Source organism: Salvia hispanica, chromosome 5 (genome assembly GCF_023119035.1).
Source record: "Salvia hispanica cultivar TCC Black 2014 chromosome 5, UniMelb_Shisp_WGS_1.0, whole genome shotgun sequence".
NCBI lineage: Eukaryota > Viridiplantae > Streptophyta > Magnoliopsida > Lamiales > Lamiaceae > Salvia > Salvia hispanica.
Window position 1 is genome coordinate 5,505,924 of NC_062969.1, and position 17,681 is coordinate 5,523,604.

Below are 17,681 nucleotides of genomic sequence, written 5' to 3' on the forward strand. Positions count from 1 at the left end.
TGTTATTGTAACGTTAGGATTGTTCATTTTCATTTTAGGAAATGGTATCTATACTTGCTACTATTGCTAACACAGATTGTGAGCCATGTACAATATTTATATTTGTTCTCATCATCATTCTTTTATTTTCAGTAATGAATTAACTCTTTGTTTCGACTTTTGTCTGTCTTCAGTAATACATGTGTGAACTACTACTACTACTATTAGTATTTACTGGAACCTTAAAACAAATTGCCAATAAATCACGATGGTCAAATTTTGGTCACTCTTACATCTTTTGAAATTTGAAAAATTAAATCACGAGAGGTGAATATTTTGCAATTATTTCATCTATGGAAAAATAGGCAATAATAATGAAACCGGTTTTAAACATGTAGAAATGTTACGACTATGTTAACTTAGTTTTTTTGGTGATACAAGTAAATAATTGTGAAATTTTCATCTTTTATAATTTCATTTTCAACTTTTTGACAAATGTAAAATGACCAAAATTTTACTCATATAGATATAGTATATTTGATAAAAATTTGTGGATTTCATCCTAAAATCAATTGGTAATAGAAGAATCTCATGAGACTTATATTGTAATTTCAGTTCTCTATAGGCATTGATTTGAGATGTTTAGTTTCAATTGATAATATTTTGTGATTTGTTTGGCAATTTATCTGAACTAAATATATGTGTCTTACGGCCCATGCCCTCCCCACCTCCCCTCCCCAGTTTTTTTTAGTGTATATTGTTTCAAGCTAGTGAAGAAGGCAGTGAACCAAGTTTGAAACTTTTATTAATTAAATGGGGATCGAGTTTTGCAATATATGTATTGGTCAACAATATTGTTAATCGTAAACAGCTGCCATTGTATTCAAGGAAGTGGTTAGACATTAATTTCCAACTCTGGACTTTCTAATATAGTTATAAAATCAAATGGATTTAAGGTAGGCGACACATGCATCGATCTATTCACATATATATAGTTATAAAGACTCCCGCAAGAGTTTTTTTTCTACTGCATATTTAGAAAATTGATTAGTGAGATACTGAGATATGATAAAAAATTATGGTTCTATAAATATATTTATAAGTCGAGATATTTCGTTTCTATCCTATTAATTTTGTGAAATTAATAAGTCAATCTAATTGAGTGTAGAATTGTAGTGGTGGGTGGGGGCAGTTCCCCATTATTTTCCCATGCATCCTAATTTATTTCCAACATCCTCACAAGTCACAATTCCAGGGTAATAATTTTCAGACTTTTGAATTTCTTTATAGTATTTAAAATATATCTATTCTTAGTTCTTAAGCACAACACTATTAGTTGCCTCTGTTTATTTTTTTCTTAGCATAAAATGTACGCAAATGGTGCTAGTATATTACACTTTGTAGAACCTAATTAAATTTTAGCAAGCGTTAAATCCCCGGCTCGACAAAAAGGTTTTCATAATTTTTAATGATATTTTTGTTGATCGCATTATATTACTATTTGGAACATACTAATTAATAAAATATTTTAAAATATGAAGTGTGAAATTCAACTAAGTTTTTATAAATGAAATTCAATTTTTAAGATAGTAATTCATTGGTTGCGAATTGAAGCATAGATGCAAATGAACTAGAGACTTCGAAATCAAGCCCATCACAATTATTGTCCTTTTTACTAAAAGAACGAATCTCTCATCTCTATGGTCCTCACACTCCGGACTAGACAGAATAGTGAGGGGGTAAATCACGGTTTAATCTCAATTTATTCATTGAGGAAATAGTTCTGTACCCAATGCGCAAAATGAGTCCCCAATCCCCATAATAATGGATAAAACTCCCACATTTACGTTGTCAGGATTCGAACCTAAAACCTTGTACTCAATTACCTCATCAATCCGGACAATCGGTGAATCCTTGTGCGAATTCAAAAACGTGTAATAGCATTAGTTCATTCAACAAACACAATCGATCTACCAACATTATAGCAAAAACAATACCACAATTTCTCAAAGATGAGAACCAAAATCTATAAATGTCGAAAAAAATCACATGTAAATTCATAGAAAGAATCAAGAAAATCACCAAGTGATCGAGTAATCAAAAAGTATCTCTAGTTGATTAGTTAGATGCATTTGAAATGGATAATGTAGGCGCAATCAATTAATGCTCAAACATGCCTCAAGAGATTTCAACTGATTAGATTCTTGCTTAGAGTCTAATCAAATTTATCTGTCCATCACAAATCAAGGGTGTTAATAGTGTTACACTCTCAATAATCCAGGCTATCAGTAACATGCCATAACTTTATCATCAAACATTTCACAATTATTGGTCTCTGCTAGCACACACACACTAGACTTTCAAAATTACAACATAATCTAAGAAATTATTAGCCAAGTTTAAACACAAAAGTGTGAAAGAGGAAAAGTTTAGCTGTTGGAATATTCCCAGTTTCCTTTATGAATCTGCAACTTAATTAGTTATCTTCTACTCCCTCCGTCCCTGATTAAGAGTCACACTTTGACCGAACACGAGTTTTTAAGAAATGTAAAGAAAAGTTGGTTGAAAAAGTTAGTGGAATGTGGGACCCATTTTTTATATTGGCTTTATAATAAAATGTGAGTGAATTGAGTTAGTGGAATGTGAGACCTACTTACTATTATTGGTAAAAATGGAGTGTGACTCTTAATTGGGGGCAGACCGAAATGGAACAGTGTGACTCTTAATCGGGGACGGAGGGAGTACATTGTATGCATGTACGCCACCACAGTTGGGCCAGTGATCTTACTAGACTTTAATTTAGTACTTAAATTGTGTATAACCTTCTTCAAATAAATTCAAGAGAGGGAGATTGTATATGCGTATGTATACGAATATATAAAAATGGTTATTAATTAATTAATTAATTAATTAATGTGACATAAGAGCTTGCTTGTTGAGTATTGAAAGCTAAGGTAGCCTATGGTTCATGCTTGCACGTATGGTAACTATTACTTGGAAATTGATGCTTCATTCAACCAAAAACATTATCTTTGTAAATGGCATATCCTAATCAAGATTCCCAGTTTTTTGCATGGAAATATGGAGATTTAATGAAGTAACTCCTACTCTACCCCTTTATTTGCCTAAAATGCTCAATGCATGACGTTCATTCCTCTCTCATCCCAAAAATATTTTTGTGTGATAAATAAATATTTTTTGTGATAAGTTAGATTGCACAAAAGACTATAGTACGTAATAGAATCTCTAGTTTAAACTTTAAACCAGATGATGTAATTATAAATAATCGTCGAATTTCAACTCTGAGATTTCTTTTACTTCTAAAATATCCACATTACCATTAAATCATCCCAATAAAAAATATTTTTTTTATTACTATTGAGAAGTTTCAAGAAATTACATTAATGTTTTTACATGGACTAGCTGATTGGCTTTAAACTCGTATGCTACAGTCCAATTTGATTTAACTCATAATTTTAATTCTTTTCATAATTTTCCAAAATTAAAATTCCACCAAAATTGGAATCGGATTTCGGTGAACTTGCAGTTACTAATGCAAGCATTGAATTATATAATCACAATGATGCAAAATGTTCACATTTATGATGGTCAAAACTCAAAAGTTAGATGTTGACGGCGACTTCATGAATATTCATTGAGTATTTCACTTTTTAGTCCTATACCTAATATTTTAGAATTCGTTTAACATTTAATCATATGTTAGCACTGAAAATAATTAAAGTTTGAGAACCCATCTATACTCTGGAAAACCCATAATTCCAATTACTGAATTACCCATTTTATATTAAAAAAATAAAACCACTATATTGAAACGTTGTTAATCTATAAATTCAAACCAACTTACTTTTCTGTAGCAGTTGACTTTCGAACTATTTATGATGTACTATCATCTAATTTGCATATTTTATGAAATCACCGTTTTACTATAATCTTCATTGTAGAAAGATTGAACTAAAATAATTTTGAATTAAACTATGTGTTGTCTAATACTAATACACTATATTGTAGTTCCACAGTTCAGCATTAAGAATTAGTTCTGCCTATGATAACATTCTTTTATATTCACATTTCCTTTGTTCATTTACAATTTAACCAGATCCATTATTTCATAACTCAAGAACAAATTTTATCCAATAAAATAAACTCCTACTCCGTCAAACTAGAATCAATGTAGGAGTAATATTTATGTAGTAGTATCTACTAATATTATCTATGTACTAACAATATAAATTTAATGTACAAAATTATCTTAAGTAACGCATGAAATATGTTTACATGTATATAATTTTGTACATAAGTAAAGATGGTGTTAATGTTGTATTGTGAAGACTGACGTCACCAAAGAGAAAAATCTTGTGTTGTAATATTTGCAAAGTGTTGGATGTGACCATTTATTGTGACTTGCAAGTTAATTTGGATTTATGTGGTGGTACCACATACTAAATGATACCTGTCGTTAAATTGATTAATTGAACACCAAAGACACTTGCTACAGTCTCATATGTCCATGCAAATTCTTAAGGCCCAGAAATTATGAGTTGCTTCTTCAAACAAATCTTCTAACCCACAACAATTTTCTTTAAACAAAATTCACTTTGGTTGTTGAAAACTTAATAAAAATCCTATCACTTAATAATGCTCCAACATACAACTACATTAGGTATTTTGAGATTACTCTAAATATGCTTACCTACTAATTAAACAAATCTTGCATATATGTAGAAACTCGAGTTTAGAATTGTCTCAAATTTGTCTTTTTTACACTTTGAGCTGATTCTTGTATATATGATACCAGATGTGAGTTAAAAAATGGTTGTTTTTTATCAGTAAAAAAAAAAGACTTGTATTGTAGGCCTTAAAACATGCAGTTTCATCTATGTATACTAAGATTATACTAAGATTAGTACACATGGACTTTTCACAATGCAGAAAAGCTGTGCACTTGTAACAGCCCAACAATCAAGGCAGGACAAATAAAAATTGAGTTGATGATCAATATTTAATGAGACACAGTCAACCGAAGGTACAATTTATCGAACTATTAAGAGCATCCGCAATGACAATAGGTCAGCTATAGGCCAGCCACTCTCTCTCCCTGTTACGTTATCAGCACTAAAAATTCACCTGCCACATCATCATTTTATTCAAATAGGCTAGCCTAAGGCCGGCCACAGGCTAGCCGCAATAAAAATAATTCAAAAACAACTACATTTTTACGCAATTAAATTTACGATAAATTACGGAATTAAATTTACGAGACATATACGGAAAAATGCATTCATTTCATTTAAATAAAAAAAAGATACATAGACAAAAAAAAAACGGGCTTCCACACACGAGCTCCGCCTCTCTCTACTCCTCATCGCCGTCGTCGTCCTCGCCGCCGTTGCCGTTGCCACCCGGGACCTCCACATCGGTGTCATCTGAGCCCGCGTCTGAGCCCCCCATCAGTGCCCTCGTGGCATCCAAATCCACCTGCATGTTGTCGAGCATCGAGCGAAGAAACCTCTTCTCCGTGGGGTCAGTTGCGGCCCTCCACTCTTGGAAGACCTTGTACATCCGTTCCTCCGTTTTTTGACGCGAGAATAAGGTGTACGCGCGTGGGGGGTGCCGAGATGACCTCCTGGGGCGATAGTGGGGAGGATCCCCTCGCCGCCCATTGCGCCCGCTTTTGGCCAACCGGGCGAGGGCGACGAGCAAACGATGGAGGGGTCGGAAACTCCTCAAGCATCCGGGGAGGTCGTGGGATCCGCGGCCGCTCGGCGCCGGGACCGGCCGGAGTAGTTCCGCCTTCGCTTTCGCCCACCCAGCCTTCGACCCCCGCCCGGAACTTCTCGGAGTTTTTCATTACCAGATAGCACTCCCAGCATGGTGAACTCCTTATAAGTCCCCTTCACGGGGAACCGACTCTCCACTACCCTCCGGGCGTCCTCAGTCCGCCCACTAGTCATCATGCGCAGGGTGTTGGTGTACAACCCCGAAAATCGGCCGACCGCAGCCCGATGCGTTCCCACCCCTTCCGCACTCCTCCTCGCCGTAGTCCTTTCCGTGCAAGCAGCACCTTCTAATCATAGCCCACATGTTGACGATCCGCTGATTGTTCGCAACCAGCGGATCGTCGCAAACCGACAACCACGTCTTGGCCAGGGCGACGTACTCATCCTCCGTCCACTTTCTCCGCGTGGGACTGTCGTCAACAGCCGGCTGCGACGACTCGCCGACCACCTTGCTCTTCCCCTTAGTCTTCTTCTTCTTCGGCGCGGCCCGACCCGCCGGAACGGGAGTGTCCGCCTCCCCGATATCGATCCCCAGCTCATGCAATGAGAAACGGTCATCCCTAGTGAACTGCGTCTCCACTGGGGTCGACGTGTGAGACGAAGCCGTTAAAAAATCAAGAGAGGGACGATAGACCATGTCCTCCCCCCCCTGGGTGACCCCTGCATCCCGTGATGCATACCGGGCCGCATCCCTCCCCGCCATACCGGCATCATCCCCATCATCCGTTGCAAAGCATCTGCTGCCGTGATCTGGGGCATACCTCCCCACCCCGCCGTCGCCTGCCCGCCGCCCGGCATCCCCCCATGCGCTCCCGCCATCATCCCCATCAACTGTTGCCAAGGGACGTTAAACCCTTGGCCCATCTCGCCCGCCCATCTGGCCCCATCCAGCATCCCACGGGCACCGTGGGAGTCCGAGATCCGCTCGTCACCGGATCGGACTCGTTGTTGTTGTCCATCACTCGATGTTGCTCTTGTACATAAATTTAGAGAGAGAAAACTAAATAAAACAAGTGGTACAAATGAAAATGAAACTAAAATCGTGTATATATAGTTTTTCAAAAAAATTCAAAAAATAAAAAATACCGCTGGCCGATCGGCACGCCACAATGGCGGCGAGCGCCCACAAATCGGCGTGCGCTCGCCTATTCTCTCGCCGAAAACGCGCTGGCCGATTCCAATGGTCCGGCAAGCCGACCGGCTAGCGACGCAAATCGGCTAGCCAGTAGGCTAGCCGCTATTGGAGATGCTCTAATGTCTAATATACCGATTTACCGAGTATGGTTGAATTACCCAATTAAGACACGAGCTCTAGGATCTAGTCAAATCATGAATGTAACAAGTTGAAAACAGATAACAGAATGGAAAACAAACATCTGCTCCCAAATTCTCTTCTTGGAAATGCCACATTGCTATGTTTTGAACCAGAGTGCATTTGCCTTTGTCCTTATGCAATGCACACTTCAGTCGCGATGATAAGGTATGCACGATTAGGCTTCCATCAAAGACATACCAAAGCATCATCTCTGCTGCTGCATTTCGTATCTTCTCATAAACTGCTTTAATAATTTTCACTTCCTACCACTGCCAAATGGGCCTTAGAGGATGAGTTTTCTTAATACAACAGATCTCTAATCTCTAGTGAAGTAGATAATCCCTAAAGTGAATAATGCGCAACTTGACTTATATTTGGCAGAAACCTGTACTAAAATTAAGTGTCTCATAATGGCATTTGGTTTACTATCAATGCACATTTGGTTTACTTAGTCTTTTGAATCAAAATTGTATCGAAAATTCACATTGGGCTAAAAAAATTTTACGATATTTTCACACATTTTACTCTAAAAGGTATTGGGGGGATTTAAATTTGATGAGAGTGAGACTCAAAAACGAATATTTGGAGTCTAAAAACAGCATAAGAAAACATGGTATTGTGAAATATTAAGAACAGAATAGCATAATATCATAAAAAAAACATCTCTTCTCGAATTGTGACGAAGACAAATGATGCATGAATTATATCAAACAGAGCAGCATACTAGCATCAATAATCTACACAGCCACAGAAATTGACAAGAAAACATATCAAAAGATGAAAATTATACGTGTATATAAGGAAAAAAAGACTGCAAAGAGTAGTATAGTGGAGTATCTAATACCAAAAAATACCAAACTTCGTGGTGTTATTTTTGTGGATCAACATTCTCTACTTCATCAGAAAACAAGAAACTATTAGATAATCTTCAAAAGTTGTTTCCTGTTCACCAACACTCATCGCACCTCAGTCCAGCTTCACAGATGAAAACAGGTAATGCACGAACCAGAACGAGGAGAGGAAGCCCACTGTGCCAGTTGCAAGCATGATTGCGAACACCATGAAGAGCGAGTAGCCCAAGTAGAGCGTTGCAGAGACAGGCCCGCTCAAACTCTTGAGGTCGAATATCAAATAGTTGATGGAGTAAAGGAAAATGTATATAGCGACTGAACCAGATGCAAAGAAAGACTTCCACCACCATTTCCAGTCCTCCACACAAAGATGCATGTAAGTAAGAACAAGCGACACCTCAGCACAAACCACCACCAAAAGCATGAGCACGACAAAGAGGAATCCGAAAACATAGTACACACGGCCCATCCAGAGGCTCGACATGATAAAGAAGAGCTCGATGAAGAGTGTGCCAAAGGGAAGGGTCCCAGCGCCAAGAACCAACAGCCATGATGGATACTTCTGCTGTGGGATTTCTCGGGGGATTTGGTTTGTTCGAACAGGGAATTCTATATGAGGCGCCTTCGCACCAAAGTAGCCACCAACAAGGGTGAGGGGAACAGAGATACAGAACCACAGCAATATGAGGATGACATACAAAGAGAAAGGAATTGCTCCTGTGCTGTTACTACCCCACAATAAGAAATTCAAGAGAGTGAAAATCAGGAATGAAATACCGGGGAAGAAACAAGACACCTTCCACGAGACACCAATCCATCCCTTGTTATCCCCACAGAAGATCGTCCTCCATAAACGAACAGCTACATACCCGGCTGCAATTCCAAGAACCATGTAGAAAAACAGCATGCCTGTAATAAGAGTCCCCCGTGACGCTGGGGACATAAATCCGAGGGCAGCGAATAAAATTGTCACCGCAGCCATTCCAAGAATCTGGACCCCATTACCGACCATCACACACAGGAGCGCTGGATTAGAAGGGGCACGGAAGACATCAGCAACAACGAGCTTCCAACCCGACAACTCCTCATTCATCTGAGCTTGAGCTTCCTTGTCGAGCTCCTCATACTGGGTAAGATCCCGCCTAACAGTCCTCAAGAAGATCACAAGCACAATACCGGCCAAGAAAGTGATCACCATGAGCGAATTCAGAATCGAAAACCAATGCACTTTAGCACCCTCCATCTTCAAATACGCATCCCACCTTGAAGGCCACTTGATGTCCTTCTCCACAAAAGAGACCTCATACGAAAAAGCAAGCGGCTCATTCTCCTTGATAGGCATGGCCACCGCGTTTGGATCACAGCTAATTGAAGCTGGGTACTTGTTATACATTTTCAAGTTCTTAACCAATTCATCCTTATGCTGGAAACTACAAGCCACCACCTCAAACCCGACAACCATGTACCCTGGTATAGCTGATCCCTGGTTTTTCTCAGGCGGGATCATCTCAGCAGCATCCCCAGTGCCCATTACACGAGCCATATTGTTCTCTTCGAACTTATGGACAAGGACTGTAAACTTCAAGTGATTGAAGATATAGTACCCGTCATCGACCTTGGCACCCACCGGGTAACCCGTCCACTTCAACATATACCCATCCTTCTTAGTGTACCTAATTGCTGGCAAGTTATCAAGAATCACATTGACCTGATACATCTCATCAATCCTCTTTTTCAAAAGCTTAAACTCGTGACCCGACAAAGGCTTTGTTTGGCAGAGGAAAATCTCGGTCTCATTAGTGTACATCTTGAACCTATAGGGCGAATTCTCAATCCTATCACCCATGAGAAGCTCACCGAGATTCTCTGCACTATCCTTAATACCCTCTTTGGGTTGACAGAATGGCAAACTATAATAGCTAAAGGGCATTTCAGTGTCAATTGAAGTCAAAGAATTCACTTTCACATTCAAGGAATCACCGACTTCATATTTGTGAGGGTAACTACCGGGTAGATAAAACCCTTCGCTCAATTGAGAAATCACTAACACGATAAGCAAGACCGACACCTTCAAACTGTGAAAAGATCCCATCTTTACCGTCACTGTCGCAGATCTGGACGGCCCAGATCAAGAAATCGACGATGATTTCCTAGAAAACACAGTATATTTCAAGATCTGCCGCAACAATTCACAAATTTTAGAGGTCTTATACAGAGTAGGTGTTTCAGATCAAAATGAGTTCAAAAAATTGCACAGAAGATAAACCAATTTGAAATTTTGAAACAGAACTTGTGACGGAAACATTCAAGAAAACATTTGAAATGAATTTGAATAAGAAATGTTAGAGATCTAAACTGACCTTGAAGTAGAATCGGGATTGAAAACAGCTACATGAACATCGGCAGAGAACGTGTAGATGCCGAAATTTAGAGAAATACGCTGACTGATGGAAAGCACGACTATCTATATATGTGCTGTGTTTAATTTCAGCGTCGGTGGCTGACGTCATGCCATTTAGAAGAGAGAGATAGATTTTAACCACTATTATTATTGTTTCTTAATTGAGATTTGAGAGCACTAATAACTGTACAAAATTAAATTATCAAGATTTAGTGAAGCCTAAAACTAGGCGTTTGGCCAATTCTTAATTAAAAATTGACTCCACAAAAAAGTGTAGTAGATCGATTTGTATGTAATCTCGTGAGTTTATCAATATTTTTACTGGCTCAAAATTAGATTTACCAATATTTTTATATAGTAGTACAGTGGGGAGTGTTATATTGCTAACTCAATACCTAATTGCTAACTACAACTAAATAATAGCTATTGGATATTCAAATTAAGGGCCTAGATCATCAACCACGAAAATGTCAATACGATCAACAAAAAACGTCAATAAGGGCATATGATTAATTCCATAAAATATCAATAGGGGTATTAATGTCAATTAACTATATGTTTAGTTATAACTAACTTTTAAAAGAAATCCCAAAACGTTAAATTCATATAACATATATCAAATTAAAGATAATTTTGATAAGGATTCCAACGATATCATACATGCATATGTCCCGACGTCAAAATTTGAAAAAAAAATCAAAATTTTTTCAATTTTTTCGTAAAGCAGAAATGTCAACATACTATATAAAATATGTCAATATAATATATGTAGAATGTCAATATAAGCAATGGGTTAACATTCTTAAAGCATTGTGTTGACATTCTCAAAGCATTGTGTTGATATTTTCGAAACACTATATTGACATTTTCATCTAAAACCCTAATTTGACGTTTTTATTTATCTTTTTTTTATTTTATTAATAAAAACAAAAATTACACGTGACAAATTGTAGACCACACGTTTTCTAAAATCCTATGACCTTAAATTAGTTGTAGTTAGCAATTAAGTGATGAGTTAGCAATTGATCACTCCCCGTAGTATAGGAGTATTCTTTTTTATTTCGACTAAATCAATGTGAATGAACTATGTATATTAATTAAATATTAAAATTGATGGTAGTAATACTTATGTATATCCTATGGAGGTTCAAACATTTATATGGTTAGCAATGTGGTGCATATCTTTTTGTGGCAAATCGACATTTTCGTAAAGAATTTTCAGTTTGGGAGGAATGTCGTCATTATCCCTCAAAAATGTAAATGCAATCGTTTAAAGTAGAAAGTGAAGTTGGATGAATCCTGATTGATTTTATTGTTAACTAATGCGATATAACATTAAGTTGGACGGATATATTTTTATAATTTTGATCTTTTCTTTCGTGTAAGTCTCAGATTTTTAGATTTTTTCTCATTTTACTTAACGTTTCAACATTTATATGAGTGAAAGTTTGTACACTAATTAAGAATATAATCACTCTGAATTTATATATCCTCGTAGTCATAAAGTTGTATACGAGCTCATTTGGTAGAATGTATTAAAACATAATTGTTTGATAGAAGTAGAATGTATTGATTTAGTATATAGTACCATAATTTAAATTCCCTAAACATTCGTATAATTTAGGCTGGTATAAGTTGATGTGAGTATAGTTAATTAATTAATTCTTGCAACCAAAGAATAGTTTGCAAAATTTACTATCATAAAACATTAATAAATACTAGTAGATCATTATTATCAGTATTATCTATCCAACCAAAGAATAGTTTGCAAAATCTCATCGATCAGTATATTATATAGTAATGAGATTGTGAGACATTACATCTTTGGAACAAATAAGAATATTTACACTCTAATAATGTAGCAACCAAACCGTGTAATGTAATAAAGGCAAAAGTTATTGTATGAAAAAAATTAATAACAAGTCATCTATTCATATGGCACGAAAGTGTGGTAGATAATAAATATATACTAGTTGCATTATTGTGCTAACTAATTTACAGTTATAGTAACTAATAACTTTTAATTTTGTGTATAAAAATTATCAGCACAAAGACATAATTATATCAATACAACATGTAAATTTAAATATCAACACAAAGACATAAATTTATCAACACACGAATATTGATAAATTTATATTTTTGTGTTGATATTTTTGGCATACAAAATTGATATTAGTTATTACTATGAATTAGTTAGTATTTGATCACACACCTATACTACAAGTTAGGAGAAGAAACATTTATGTATGTTAGAAGCAAGTGAAAAAGAAAGTTGACAATTGACATGTAGTGGTGTAGTAGTTTTATGTCAAAAATGTAGATTGTCTCTTAATCAAAACTAATTTCTCATCGCATTAAAAAAAGGACTAATCTGCCTACCACACAGTCACACAGAGAATCAAATTCCACTTAAATTCAATTCTCAATTATTTTGAATGTTTTATCAACTAAATTGTATATCTAGTCTTAAATTTTCATTTGAATTTTATGCATCATCATCATTATCCTTTTCTTAATATCATTATTATTTTAATAACCTCATTTTCAAAATATAAATGTATATAGTGTAGAGCTTTTTAACTCTAGCATTTACTTAATGTATAACCCCAAGTTCAATTTCTAATTGCTTGAACTTTGCAGAATTGTTTAACAATGGCTCTTATAAAAATTTCAGCAAAAATCTAAAATCACCCGCAACACACATTTCTCGAACTGAAATGTCAAAACATAAAGTTTCATAAATAAGTTCAAAAAAAATCAAAACCACACACATATATAGTTTATGTATTAATATGGAAATAATGCTTCTTGATGTAACAGTATTTAAGATATATGTAGATATTGTGCGAAGAATTTCGAACTAATTGGTTTGCATTTGCAAAGTGTGATAGTTTATCATGAGATATAATGAGATTCTTGAATAGTTTACTTTACGTATTAGTATGTGTAAGTGCAATAAGTGCAAACTGAATGTGATAGTGCGGATTCGTAACTTAAAATAAACGAAATCTCTACCTAAAGAAAATCTAAATGTTCCAAAATTATGGCTTCATGAGGCATATGACCCTTTATCAATTGGCAAGCTATAGTATTATTTATTTACAGTTTTTAATACAAATGAAAAGATATTTATCAAAGTTATACAATTACTTCAAAAGTAGTTGAAACACGAGGATTTTATATTCTTCGCATTTCATTCTCCGTAATTTTGAGTTAAGTGATTACATAATCTAAGCATGGTATATATCCCACTTTTAATCGTTTTCAAGTGCACGTGGAGCTATATATTTTTCATAACAAAATTGTTCAGTGATGTAGGAATGTGTTTCGGATTTGCGGTGATACTGATACCGAGACACGCTTTCAAGCAAACCTAGGGAGTACTGAAGTGTGAATCTTATCTATACTTCTAAAATGGAGAGTTGGATGGAAAGTCAATATTGTCTTTTTTTGAGGGAAAATATAAAGCTATTTTGTTTATCCTTTTGGTAATTTTGAGAAATGACAACTATTTGATAGAAAATTAATCCAATTAAATGATAGCTTCCCAATCAAGATTTGGAACAATTATAATAGTATGTATTTTTAAAATTAAATTTATTTTAATTCAATAACTGATTTATTAAATATTCTTTATAATCCTTTAGATATTAAAATTATCGTATGCAATATTAAAACTAAATTTATTATTTATATTTAATATTAAAGCTATATAAATATATTTACATTTAAATTTAGTGTACATAATTACGGAATAAGATGAAATTATATATATTTAAAATTAAATTTGACTTACTATAAAGTTTGTATGACTTCTTAATATAAATAGTAGTGTAAATTGTCACATTATTCAAAACAACCAAGATGCATAAAATATTATCGTTATTTTAAGTGATAATTTATTTTTTGTATGTATATGTGGTGGGAAGTAAGAAATTTATTCTTTCTAATATTAAAAATTCATTTAGTCTTTGGCCATGTATATCAAGTTATGCCATGGTCTGAAGTTAAGCAGAAGAAATAAACAATCAACTAAAGTGTGATTATTGGATAATACAAATTTTTTAACTTGACTTCTCTAAGAAGTTTTAAATTTTTATGATTTTATTTATTCATATATTTAATGTGGATATGTTTAATATTCCTGAAAAATTTTCAATTAATTTTTTTTAATTAAGCTATTAAATTCTAATTTACCTTTTATTTCGATTAATGACTATCATAGCACTATCAATAAATATTTTTACTCACACATATTTTCTTTAATAGTATATCTTATTCTAATTAAGTCATATTCTTTGAACATAGTTACACATCTTCTTTTTGTCATTAATTTTTATTGTTTTAACTTCATTTAAATTATAAACTAAAATTGTAATGTATAGATATTTCATTCATTAGGGAGTAGTAAATTCGTCATTTAGAGTTAGACAAGATAAATACATTTCTATTTTTTTAAATCTTCACACTAATTAGAATTTATAATTTGTATATATTTATTATATGAGTAGTGATTTAGAGACATAATGTCTCCAAGCCATAATACCCTTATGGCATTTTGACATAGATATATTTTTTATAATGACTACTTTACCCAATATCATATTAAATGGATACAAATCTAATTAAGGAATATTAAATCAAATGAAATATGTTTATCTAAATGCATATTTATTGATTTGATTGGAGATAAGCTACAATCATGCTCGAAACTTTTTATATGTTTACATGCCATTTTTTTCATGTTAATTTTGTACTATTTTATTTATTTAAAAATTATGAATTCAGATTATAAATTAGTTACTATAATGCATACTAATTATTATTTAATAATAAAATAATTTGATAACTTCATATATTATTATTTTTTCAAATAAATTTTTATCTAATCAGTTGATAATTTAATTATGAGTTATTTTCTTTTTTTATGTTATACTTTTATAGCCGGTTAATTTTATTATTTTTTTTGTTAAATTTCTTATTCAAATTTGAATTGTATGATTAAATAATAGTAGTAGTTAGGCCATCTCCAACCATTCACGCCAAACTCAAACCCATTTTTGAGTATATGTCACACAAAAAAGTAGTTTTATTCCAACCATTTACACCATATTTATGTTTACACCATTTTTGAGTATTTGTCTAACAAAATTTTGGAGTAAACACCATATTTGGTGTTAATCCATTCAAAAACCCAAAAATGGGTTTGCGTTTGGTGTACGATTGGAGAAATTATCTACACCAAAAATGAGTTTTGGTGTATGGTTGGAGATGGTCTTATTATGATGAATCATTTATTTGCGTTATCTTTTGTATTTTTGTATTAATTTTCTTAACTTTTATCACATGTATCTTTTTATATTTTGATTGACAAGTACTAGTTAGCCTTCGACTCTATAAAATTATGCTTAGAAAATTAATTTTATAATGTTTCAAAAATAAAAAATTATTTTAGATTTTAATGCGAAAATAATTGGATGAATCAACTTTTCTCATTTTAGATTATTTAATATATCGTACATCAATTAATTATATTAAGAATTAAGAAAATTAAGAATCATAAGCTCCATTAGTAGTATCCTTTTTTAGTTAGTAATTTTAATATAAGAAAATGAGAAGATTTTAAATATATAGCTTTAAAATGTTAAATATAAGAGTATTAGTTAAGAACATGTGATTTATTTTTTTTGAGTTGTAATTCCAGAAATAATAGTAAAAATGAAATGTAAAGAATTAATATTACAATTTTAAAAAAATTTAAATCAAAATTGCATACTCCAAATTTGTTGCTACATGATATAGTAAAATTTCAATATTTAATAAAGAAAAATAAATATTAATTATGGTCAATACTAGCATTAACAATGATGCAAAAAAATAATAATTTAAAGTTATTTATATTTTGAAATATAATTTAATTTTTCTTGATACATTAAATTTAGTTAAGAACTCTATATTTTACAAATAATCAAATTAACCTTATCAAGATCTTAATTAATACTACTTCCATATATAAATGCAGGGGCAACAAAGTACATATATAAAATTTAAATTTAATTTAAAATTAAATGTAAAATAAAATTACTACTTTAACCTCATTATGTCTCCGACATTATGTCTCCAAAACATTTTTCTTATTATATTTTGTAGCACAAGTGTTAATACTAGTGTTGTAAATTAGAACAAAAGACTTGACTGGTCATTAGCATTTGTTCTTTGCTTTGGAATTTTAGTGAATAAATGTGTTCACCGTCTTTTGCATTGTATGTTGATGGTTTTAGGTCTTACGGATCCCAGTCTTCCCGCGGCATTATTTAATAGGTCATTAATTACTTTTAAGTTCTCGAGAATATGTAAACGATAGCTTTCATATAGGTAAAGACTTCTTAATCTAAATGACGCATATCCATAGTGTGTGGATACAAATCAAATCATATCCTAACATAAATGGAAAAGATATGGTAAATCCCTAAAATATCTAAAAAAATAACAGTGAAGGATCGGAGCAACATAATTTTAGACATCATACTTCCCGCCTAAAGCAAGGATTTTTATTGATTTTTATCTTTATGATTTCTAAAATTTGCTTATGCCGTTAGCCCCTGGGTTCTTAAGCTTAATTGTGTCTTAATTTCCTTACATTTTCACTTTGTCTTGATGGTAACTATAGCACATAAAACTTTTGATTCATGCATGTTTATAAAAAATTTAAAATTTAAAATTACTAACATTTTTGAAAGATCAACGGTTTGTTAGTTATTTGGAAATCTTATTCGGATCCTAGTTGTACAAGAGGGTGTCAAGGCTCAAGAGTGTGGGTTTAAATTTAGACAACAAATAGGTCTTAGTTTATATTGAAACAAAAATGCATTTTACACAACAACGGCGCCTGTAGCTCAGTGGATAGAGCGTCTGTTTCCTAAGCAGAAAGTCGTAGGTTCTACCCCTACCTGGCGCGTAGCTAACTATTAATTACCTGTCAATCTAAAAACGTATGAGTGGCGACTTTTTTTAGTCAATATTACTGACTCCAACAAGTGAATAATCTTTTTCTTTGCATTGGGTATATCTCATGTAAATGGATGTCACTATTTTGCTTTACATATATATGTATTGATGTCGAGCATATATTAAAAAATGCTCTATTCTTCTTAATTTAACTGTGATAACACCTCCACTAGCAAGAAGGTTCACAACTAGCTTCCAAATTGTAGCCTATTTGCCCTTTGAAATGTATTTACCAATCATCCTCAATGCACCAAACTTGATATATTAATCCAAAATGTCTCATTCGATCTCTCACTATAAATGTCTTATGATCACACATTGGAATC

General features: G+C 33.5%; 1 protein-coding gene and 1 non-coding gene across 3 annotated transcripts; one reads left to right on the forward strand and one right to left on the reverse strand.

Annotated features, from left to right (window-relative positions):
- Window positions 1–7,860: 7,860 nt before the first annotated feature.
- On the reverse strand, window positions 7,861–10,434 carry LOC125188545 (transmembrane 9 superfamily member 11-like). Of its 2 annotated transcripts, none has more exons than XM_048085474.1 (2): window positions 10,304–10,434; window positions 7,861–10,119 (listed from the first exon to the last, which is right to left on the reverse strand). In XM_048085474.1, the coding sequence occupies exon 2, from the start codon at window positions 10,033–10,035 to the stop codon at window positions 8,059–8,061; it is 1,977 nt and encodes a 658-aa protein (XP_047941431.1). In that variant the 5' UTR covers window positions 10,036–10,119; window positions 10,304–10,434; the 3' UTR covers window positions 7,861–8,058. The 2 variants fall into 2 exon arrangements, with proteins under 2 accessions (XP_047941431.1, XP_047941432.1); XM_048085475.1 differs by having other exon boundaries at window positions 7,861–10,093; window positions 10,304–10,390.
- Window positions 10,435–17,232: 6,798 nt separating this feature from the next.
- On the forward strand, window positions 17,233–17,305 carry TRNAR-CCU. The gene has a single exon. It is a non-coding gene; the product is annotated as a tRNA-Arg (tRNA).
- Window positions 17,306–17,681: the final 376 nt, after the last annotated feature.

Bases quoted from the DNA above. Each gene is read 5' to 3' on its own strand.
- LOC125188545 (XM_048085474.1), bottom strand. From the start codon at position 10,035: ATGGGATCTTTTCACAGTTTGAAGGTGTCGGTCTTGCTTATCGTGTTA.